Source organism: Myxocyprinus asiaticus, chromosome 45 (genome assembly GCF_019703515.2).
Source record: "Myxocyprinus asiaticus isolate MX2 ecotype Aquarium Trade chromosome 45, UBuf_Myxa_2, whole genome shotgun sequence".
In the NCBI taxonomy this organism is placed as follows: Eukaryota; Metazoa; Chordata; class Actinopteri; order Cypriniformes; family Catostomidae; genus Myxocyprinus; species Myxocyprinus asiaticus.
The window spans coordinates 13,414,065-13,424,157 of record NC_059388.1 but is presented as its reverse complement, the minus strand read 5'-3'; the positions used below and the strand labels follow the sequence as shown (position 1 = coordinate 13,424,157).

The following is a 10,093-nucleotide window of genomic DNA, read 5'->3' as shown; positions in this document are numbered from 1 at the left end:
GTGACATTTCACCCCACACTTCCTGTAGCACTTGTCATAGATTTGGCTGTCTTGTCGGGCACTTCTCACGCACCTTACAGTCTAGCTGATCCCACAAAAGCTCAATGGGGTTAAGATCCATAACACTCTTTTCCAATTATCTGTTGTCCAATGTCTGTGTGTCTTTGCCCACTCTAACATTTTATTTTTGTTTTTCTGTTTCAAAAGTGGCTTTTTCTTTGCAATTCTTCCCATAAGGCCTGCACCCCTGAGTCTTCTCTTTACTGTTGTACATGAAACTGGTGTTGAGCGGGTAGAATTCAATGAAGCTGTCAGCTGAGGACATGTGAGGCATCTATTTCTCAAACTAGAGACTCTGATGTACTTATCCTCTTGTTTAGTTGTACATCTGGCCTTCCACATCTCTTTCTGTCCTTGTTAGAGCCAGTTGCCCTTTGTCTTTGAAGACTAGTAGTGTACACCTTTGTATGAAATCTTCAGTTTTTTGGCAATTTCAAGCACCGTATAGCCTTCATTCCTCAAAACAATGATTGACTGACGAGTTTATTTTTTTTGCCATTTTTGACCTAATATTGACCGTAATACATGCCAGTGTATTGCATACTGTGGCAACTCAAAAACAAACACAAAGACAATGTTAAGCTTCATTTAACTGTGTTTGATATAATTGCAAGTGATTTTCTAGTACTAAATGATCAATTTAGCATGATTACTCAAGGATAAGGTGTTGGAGTGATGGCTGCTGTCTAGATTTGATCAGAAGTTACTTTTTCAAATAATGATGGTGCTGTTTTTACATCAGTAATGTCCTGACTATACTTTGTGATCAGTTTAATGCCACTTTGGTGAATTAAAGTATCAATTTCCTTCCGAAACAGCAAAATCTGTACATTATTCCAAACTTTTGGCCGCAGTGTATATATATATATATATATATATATATATATATATATATATATATATATATATATATATAATATTTAAATATGAAGAAATTAAAACAAAATATGAATTCAACACATATCTTAGTATTCAAAATATATACTGTAAATGTAAATATCAATATTCAGTTCGTCGTTTCAGCAACTTTTTTTTTTTTTTTTAACCAATTTCCCGGCACTAATGTTGTATGTTTTTCGAAGTATATTTTGAAAGATTGTATTAGTGACCAAAGATGTAATGATTTAGCGCTCTTAAATCTGGTAGAACATATTCTTTTCGTAATACTTTCAAACTTTTATTTGTTTTACTCAAACGTTACGTCACTTCCCAACCAGGAAGAGACGGCAGCCAACCCCTGCCCACAATCTGAACTCTGACCTTGAGGGTGTTTTCCAAACGGCATTTTGTGCCTTTCAAGGGCACTTCGGGAAGGGGATGCCACTCGACGAGTCGTTCCAAACAAAAGTAAGAAAGCTTTTTTTTTTTTTTTTTCACAAAGTGCCCTTTTACAAGACATTTAGTGAAGGGTACGTTCAAGATGTAATGCTATGCTCTCTTTAGAGAGCCCATATTAAGAGCTTTGTCCTTTGTAGTGAGTAGGGCATAGGAATGATCACTTTCGATTGGAATTCGCCCAAAAACCCTATCTCTAAACGTAACAGCGAATGAGACTCTCGCGAGACTTATGCTGCGGGGGTGTTACCTTCTAGATACAGCCACAGGAAGTGAAACAGGACACGTATTCAGGTAAGTGCGATATTTCGGACGTTAATTAAACTTCATGAATAGTAAATGAAGCCAAGAGCACTTACAGTTCACGCTTTATTTACAATGCACTCGAGTCTAACTGTCATGTGCTTTTGTGTGTCAATTCTCTCTCACTTTTCCAACCGGCTAACGAATGAGCTTACAAACAATGATATGAGCAGTAAAAATAAAGTCAATATTACCTTGAAATACAGCACAAAGAGCACAATACCAGTTTTGCCGACTAACAACAATAAAACGTTTTAAAACGTTCTAAATGATTATCTGTAAGAGACTAACTTTATTATCATTATTTGTTTGGCAAATGCTTTCTTTTCATTCAAAAAAACGAAATAGTGGATATTGAAGATATTCTGTATTGCTTTGCTTTCTTGGTAGTCATAAAACTGTGTTAATTTTGCTGTCTTGCAGGTGTTGTATATATATGAAAGGATGACACCTGACTGACACAGCATGGAGAAGTTTGGTGTGAGCTTTGGTGGTGGAGGCCCAAGCAAGAAGGAACTGCTTGAAACCATTGACGTACAGAAGAAACAACTTGTGAAGTATCAGACACGCTTCAAAGATGTTGTCAGAGCGTACCAAAGCCTACTTAAGGAAAAGGAGGCCTTGGAAGCCAGCCTGAAGGTACTGACTATTTCTCAGGAGGTCGACCTAAGCCAGCAAGGTGAAAACCTGTCCCTCGGTGAAAGCTGTGGAAGCACAGAACGACATTTGCCATCTGACCTTGGCGATGACCACTGTTCTCTTCACAGTGAAGACAGCCTAGACACAGCAGCCTCTGCTGATACAGCAACCAGTGTGACCAGCAACAGCACTAAAGGAGACCTAACAGAAGGGGACCAAAGCTGCGCTGTAGATGGAGCCACTGCTGGGGCTGTCGCACTCGTGTTACCCCAGCAATCTGAGGAGGCAAGCGGGTCTGAGAGTGGCATGAGCACCAGCAGCAGTGGATGTATGGAACAGCTGCCACCCGCTATCTCTACTGCAGTGGACGCAGACCGCCGTGTCATCCAACTAAAGACACAGCTGTCCACCCTGACCAGTTCGTTGGCCACCGTGACTCAAGAGAAGTCCAGAATGGAGGCCTCGTTTCAGGCAGACAAGCGGAAGATGAAGCAGGAACTGGAGGAGCTACAGGCCAGGATGGAAGAAGATAAGAAGCAGCACCGGGTGGAGCTCCAGGGCCTGCTGGAACATCTGGCGGAGAGCAAAGCCCGTGTAATCACCCAGCAGCATGAACGGGAGCAAGAGCAGGGTGATCACGCACACATGCTCCGAGAGCTCCAGAAACTGCTGCAGGAGGAGAGGGGTCTGAGACAAGATGCAGAGCTCAAACTGGAAGATGCTCGAGAGGCGTTAGCTGAAGCGATGCACGCAGCAGATCGAGGGCTAGATTATGAGGCGCAGCTGAAAGAGATCTCTAATGAACGGGAGGAGTTGAGGAAGAGCCTGAAGGCGGCAGAGGTGGAGAAGAGCAAACCCGACCCACGTGTGGAGGAGCTCCAGCGAGAGATTGCAGAGCTCAAAGCTCACTTCAATCAGCAGCTTCAACAGGAGATCAGAAAGGTACAGCCCATGACATGGCAGTAAGAAAAGTAACTTGTGTTGCCTTTTAAAATGTATATGTGTCATTTGTTGTAACTTTTATTTATAAAAGAGCTGTGGGAAAATTGGAATTAAAAAGAATTTCACACAGAGAGGAATTTCATTAGTTCAACCAAAGTTTTGTGACAAAAATAATTACATCATTAATTTTGACCAGTTATGCATGTTTACTATGGATGCCCACTGTCGTTGACATGTTGATAGCCATAACCCTGAAAATGAAAAGACACGAAGCTTTTGCTAAATGAAAAATTCGCCCATGAAAGTGGATGCAAAGTAGTGCTAAAATGAAATACAAGGGACATTTATTGATTTTAGTGATTTAATGATTAATCATTTTAGAGTTTTATGATTTATGTATTTGATGATTTATTTAAATATTTATTTAAAAATGTAATTTTAAGTAATTTAGCCTGCCATCATTTATTTCCTGATATGTAGCATACATTTTTCCTCATCTGATTTGACATTGACAACAAAATTAAATTTTACTATAAACCTCAAAATATCCAGTACATTATCAACATTCATCAACATTTTAATCTGTTGAATAAATATTAAAGTTTGGCTCCATTTTGAAGACTTTGGGGTAAATTATCTGGGAAGTAATTTGCTTTTCCATCATGGTCCATAAACTGGTAATTTATTAAGTATAATGTCAAATGTCAAATATTAAATGTATAATGGTGGCCTTTCAAACATTGATAATTGATATGATCTAATGTTTCGGGAAATACCCCAGATGTTACATGTTTATGTGTTATTCATACTCCATAATAAAATGTATTATTAAAAACTACACTTAGTGGGCCTGGGTAGCTCAGCGTTATTGACGCTGACTGTCACCTCTGAAGTCACGAGTTCGAATCCAGGGCGTGCTGAGTGACTTCAGCCAGGTCTCCTAAGCAACCAAATTGGCCCAGTTGCTAGGGAGGGTAGAGTCACATGGGGTAACTTCCTCGTGGTTGTGATTAGGGGTTCTCACTCTCAGCGTGGCACGTGGTAAGTTGTGCGTGGATTGCGGAGAGTAGAATGAGCCTCCACATGCTGTGAGTCTCCACGATGTCATCCACAGCGAGCCACGTGATAAGATGCGCGTGGATTGACTGTCTCAGAAGTGGAGGCAACTGAGACTTGTCCTCCACCACCCGGATTGAGGTGAGTAACCGCGCCACCACGAGGACCTACTAAGTAGTGAGAATTGGGCATTCCAAATTTGGGAGAAAAGGGGATAAAAAATGAAATAAAAAAAACTACACTTTAATATAAATTCAATTCATTCAACGTCCTTCTATTTCAAATTACAATTCTGCATCCCTTTTGCTAAAGTAATTCGCAATTCATTCTGAATTGACAAATAGAATTCACTACAACCATGATTTATAGATCTAGGTATTAGTTTTGTCAGTTGATTTATACAATTTAAGTACAATTTAACCTTCTAAAGCAGTGTTCAGACTAGAATTTGAGCATGCAAAATGATTTTGGGTAACACAATGGACAGGATGACATGCTTGAAAGCTTTTAGTTTCAATAAAAAATAAATCACTAATAACTTAAAATATTATATTCAAAATGTGCCATCTACTCACTTTCCTGCAACAACAAAAACATGCAGCTTTTAAATATATATTCTCTGTATTGAGCCAAGAGGTCAGTGTGTGACGTTTCGATCTTCTATTGGTCAGATATCTTTTCATAATACGAATTCGCTGGTCAGTGTTCACCAAAGTTGAACATGTAAAATTGAGCCTGCATTTTCGGTCTCCAGCCTTCGGATGTGTATTCATGGAAGTAAATGGAGCGCAAAGTGTAGTGTGACCGTGGCTTAATTCCTTCATAATGGTCTAAACATTCATTCTCTTGTGTAATATGTCTATGCAGGTAGCACAGGCAGATGAGCGTCTAAGAGAACAGGCACAAATGGAGGAGGCACGAGTGGCCAGCCTTGAGGAGCGAGTATCTGAGCTCTCTGAACTACTAGGTGCCTGTGAGAAGGCCAGACAGAAGGACCAACAGAATGCTCAGAGGTTACGAGAACGAATCCTTCAACTCGACACAGAGAACAAAACCCTCGCCATCGCAGCAGTCAGCAGGACAACAACCTTGGATCTCAATATTGAAGACTCTAACTTGAACGTAGAGGTGTTAAAGGACAAGCTTGAGAAGGTGAAGAAGTTACTGCTGATTGCTGCACAAAAATCTCAAAACCAAGACATTGAGAGGCTGGTGGAAGGAGAAAAGGACCAGGAAGTCTCAGAAGGGGAGAAGACCTCATTACTTCACTACCAGCAAGAGCTCCGGCAACTGAGGGAAGAGTTTGAGCGCTACAAAATGAGGGTACAAGGTGTTCTGAAAAACAAGAATACGAAAGATGGCAACCAGGCCAAAGAGTTAGAGGAAGCACGCGACCAGCTATCTGAGCTGAAGGAGAAGTACATCAATCTTCGCATCCTCTCCGATGAATCCGAAGCTCAGCACAAACGATACTTGGAAGAGCGTCAACAAGAGCTTGTAGCACTCCAGCAGGCCCACAAACAGGAAGTTGAGAAGCTGGATGCTCAACACAGGGAGAACTTCCTGCGGCTTGAGGAAGAGCTGCACAAACAGAGAGATCGCACCATGGCCCTGCTGGCAGAAAAAGACCTCGAGTTGGAGCGGCTCCGGGCTGCTGCATTGATCGGCTTCGGAAGCCATCAGAAGCATGGTGCAAATAACGGCCCAATGATGGAAGGTTGTGTCCAAGAGGAGTGTGATCCAGCACAAGAAGAAAGTGACATTATCGCTGAAGCCCTGAAACTTGCTGGGCCAAACGAGCCAACTTTATTACTGTACGCCGAACAGCTGGCGCGTAAAGAGGTGGAGGTTTCCACCTTACGCAAACAAAAGAATCGTCTAGAGGAAGACTTGCACCAGCTGCAAGGGAAGCTGATTGCTAATGGAGAGAGACATGAAGAGGAGGTTGCTGAGCTTCGCAGCCAGCTGGACAAGCGAATTCGGGACCAGGGAAGAGATGGGGCCAACCTTGAGTACCTCAAGAACGTAATTTATAAATTTCTCACACTCCATGACACCAGAGGGCGCCAGCAAACACTCACAGCTATTTTGACCATTTTGCACTTTAGTCCTCAAGAGAAACAAACTGTGCTAAAGCAGCAGGCCCACAGCTGGTGGACGGCAGGGATGAGATAATGTTAAAGCAGACAAAAGTAGAAAAAAGAGAGAGAATATATGGTTCTACTATGCTGAGGATTATTATAAAAAAATTTTGACCAACGGTTTTGTTTGTATTGTGAGAGGGTTCCGAAAAACAGAAGTAACAATGTATTTGCAGATATGTCTCAAACAATGAAATGTTTAGTTTGCTTTATATTTTCATTATATTTCAGCAGGATGCTAAAATATTTTCTGAATGATTTGAGTCAATACTGACAGTATTGGATATTGTAGAACAATTACCACATTATCCAATACTTCTCTCCTGTGTGCAGTGTATATAGACAAATATCAGATCTTGATACTATCTTCAATCTGAATAATCATTGGAGGGTTGGGCATACCTAAATATTTTCATTTGTTTTGTAATAAAATAACGGGATGTTAACTATTATAATACAACACTATTTTGGTTATGTAGAAAGGTTAAAATCTACAGAATGAGTTATGCCAAAAAAGTCCTCTCAAAAAGATTTTTGCAATGACATTGAAAGCTCAAACAGGTTTCTAAGATGGAAATTTAACTGGCACTCAGAAGCACGTTTCATAGAGTTCCAGGGCTTCTAATTGGAATGATCATTACCTACATTAAGTTAATGATTAACTTTCAGCTGTAATTTTACGTGCTGTGAGTGTGCAAACTTCCAGAAGAATTATCCGAGGGACATAGAACGAGCTGCTTGGTTTATGATTATTACAAGCTTTGAACATCTTAGAATTTTTTTCTGACATATAATAGGGCTTTGATAGCTGCACTGTTCCACCATTATATAAGCTGTAAATATATTATACTTAAGAGTATTTTCATTTTCTCCACACTCAGTTTTTCCTATTTAAATATAATCAGTCTTGCAAGGGTTAATGTATATTTTCAATCTTTGACCATAAAAAGAAAAAAAAAAAACTATAGTTTTTTGTATTGGACTGTGAAATACACAAATACAATATATTTATTTAATATGTTAAAGACATTCAACCTTTTGATTACACTTGGAAACATTGTGAAATGCATCACTCCAATGCATACAAATCAAATTGTCAACCAAATTTTCAAGTTTTATTCCATTACAGCAAGGTTCTTCATAAGGGGGTCCGCAAATTATTGTTTGATCCACCACTGGCATTTGTAATCACTCACACACGAGTGATAATGAGAGAGAGGAGTGTGTATTTTAATCCATCGACATGTTAAAGTTCCTTGCAACTGCATGTCAAATCTTAAAGTGTGAATAAACAGTGCTAGTCGGCAGAAGCGCACAGCATGGATAAACTATTCATGCGACCACTGCTCATCACGACCCGCTCAAAGCGTGACACTCGTCAGGTTTACTCAATGAAATGAACAATAATTTTGAAATATATGTATTAAATCGACCACTTACATGAGATGAAGACAACATTTTAATAACCTTAAAATGTAGACAGTTTCTGTCTGTCTTTTTGGAGGTGGTTTGACAGGGATTAACAAGGAAAATTAAAAATGTCACTTCATGTCAAAAATATTGCAGACCTTTGCTGTACACTCTGCTGAAAAGACTCTTTAAAAGTCTTTAAGCCTAGCCAGTCTTGTCAGTTAGCTGGTTTCATAGGGGTTTTGAGTACTTTTTAGCTCGTCAGGTTGGGAGACCAGCTAAATTGTTCAAAACCCCTCTAAAACCAGCCTGACCAGCTATGAACAGGTTGGGCGACCAGCTAAAACCAGCTTATGCTGGTCTTTTCAGCAGGGCAGCATTTAATGATTAATGGCTTTGCAATGTAAACATCATGAAGTATGTACATACAATAATCTGGTAGCCTAAAATACAACACTCAATTTTATACAATATGTAACAGGGGTCCCGGCTCCATCTCTCTAACCACCAAGGGGTCCTTGGCCTAAAAAAGGTTGAAGACCCCTGCATTACAGTTTCAGTTAAAACACAACTTACCATTTCACCTTTTTTTAAAAATACTTTATATATCTTGTTATATCACTCAAACTTTTTTATTTTTTTTTTTTATTTTAATGTAACATTTAAAAATGTAAATTTTTATGTTATCGACTATTATTTAACACTGATCTAGCCACTTTCCACCTGACGGGATCAGATTTTATTTACACAAACCACAACAGTAGAGAAGTAAAGCTGTCTGCTAAAAATCAAAGCATAGTTATAGCTATAGTTAACCAAAAAATAAAATTCTCATCATTTATTCACTTTCATGCCATCCCAGATGTGTGACTTCCTTTCTCATGCTGAACACAAAGATTTTTAGAAAAAATGTTCTGCTCTGTAGGTCCTCACAATGCAAGTGAATGGTGACCAGACATTTCAAGCTCCAAAAATCACAAAGGCAGCATAAAAGTAATCCATACGACTCCAGTGGTTAAATCTATATCTTCTGAAGCTATGCAATCACTTTGGTTGAGAAACAGATCAATATTTAAGTCCATTTTTACTATAAATTTCCACTTTCAGAATGTGAAAATGGAGATTTATAGTAAAAAAAGAACTTAAATAGTGATCTGTTTTTCACCCACACCTATCATATAGTTTCAGAAGACATGGATTTAACCACTGGAGTCGTATGGATTACTTTTATGCTGCCTTTGTGATTTTCGGAGTTTGAAAGTTCTGGTCACCATTCACTTGCATTGTATTAACCTACAGAGCTGAGATATTCTTTTAAAAATCTTTGCGTTCAGCAGAAGAATGAAAGCCATACACATCTGGGATGCAGTAAATATGAGAATGTTCATTTTTGGATGAACTATCCCTTTAAGTGGCAAATCCCATATTATTTTTTTTTATAATTTTATTTATCACACATACATTTGCACATATACAGTGAAATTCTTTTTTTTTTCACATATCCCAGCTAAGCTGGGGTCAGAGTGCAGAGTCATTACCTTAATTCTTATGTATACAATAATTCTTATGTCCTGAATATAAAATTAATTTTAATGTCCTGTGTTGATCTACCATATCCATTCAGTTGATTGTTCTTAAAAACATAGCTTGGCCTTACATCAACTTGCATCCTATTGTTAGAACACATTACACACTTAAGCAATAGAAAAGCTATTATAAAGCTTAATCAAACTTTAGTCTTACTGTTGGTCTGTTCAACACAGACTATAGAGTTGTACCAACTTTAAAAACAGACAAATATTTTGTAAAACTGGAACAGTGGCAATCATTTGAGTTCAAAATCATTTTAATCCATTACAATTGCAAGTTAAGCTTAAAACCATTTTAATTAATGAAAACTAATCGAACACGCTGTCAAAATATGCTGTTGCCTGTATAGGAACACACATATTTAACAACAGGCAAAATGTTCTTAGCTGTAGTTTGGCTGATCACTAGAACATGAATATACACATACTAACTGAAACAGTCAAAATAATAATAAAAAGGTGCAGAGTGAGGTTCACAACTGTAGACAAAATAATAAAGTGCAAAGTTCAGACTGTTGTGGCACAACTAAGGAGAAAAATCAACTTTCTTTACAAATAAGGTCCAGGAACATTTATGACAGAAAAATACAATGTATAAATATTCAAGTGTCTTATCCA

General features: G+C 38.6%; 1 protein-coding gene across 2 annotated transcripts; it reads left to right on the top strand.

Moving 5' to 3' along the window:
- The first annotated feature begins 1,298 nt into the window (after positions 1–1,298).
- On the top strand, positions 1,299–7,501 carry gcc1 (GRIP and coiled-coil domain containing 1). 2 transcript variants are annotated; one of them, XM_051688122.1, is made up of 3 exons: positions 1,299–1,407; positions 2,122–3,279; positions 5,203–7,501. In XM_051688122.1, the coding sequence occupies exons 2-3, from the start codon at positions 2,164–2,166 to the stop codon at positions 6,508–6,510; spliced, it is 2,424 nt and encodes an 807-aa protein (XP_051544082.1). In that variant the 5' UTR covers positions 1,299–1,407; positions 2,122–2,163; the 3' UTR covers positions 6,511–7,501. The 2 variants fall into 2 exon arrangements, with proteins under 2 accessions (XP_051544082.1, XP_051544081.1); XM_051688121.1 differs by lacking the exon at positions 1,299–1,407 and adding an exon at positions 1,443–1,689.
- Positions 7,502–10,093: the final 2,592 nt, after the last annotated feature.

What these genes read in the sequence shown, in the direction of transcription:
- gcc1 (XM_051688122.1), top strand. Translation starts at nt 2,164, where the DNA reads ATGGAGAAGTTTGGTGTGAGCTTTGGTGGTGGAGGCCCAAGCAAGAAG. An exon ending in TTCAACAGGAGATCAGAAAG is followed by an intron (nt 3,280 to 5,202) that starts GTACAGCCCATG and finishes ATGTCTATGCAG; the next exon opens with GTAGCACAGGCAGATGAGCG.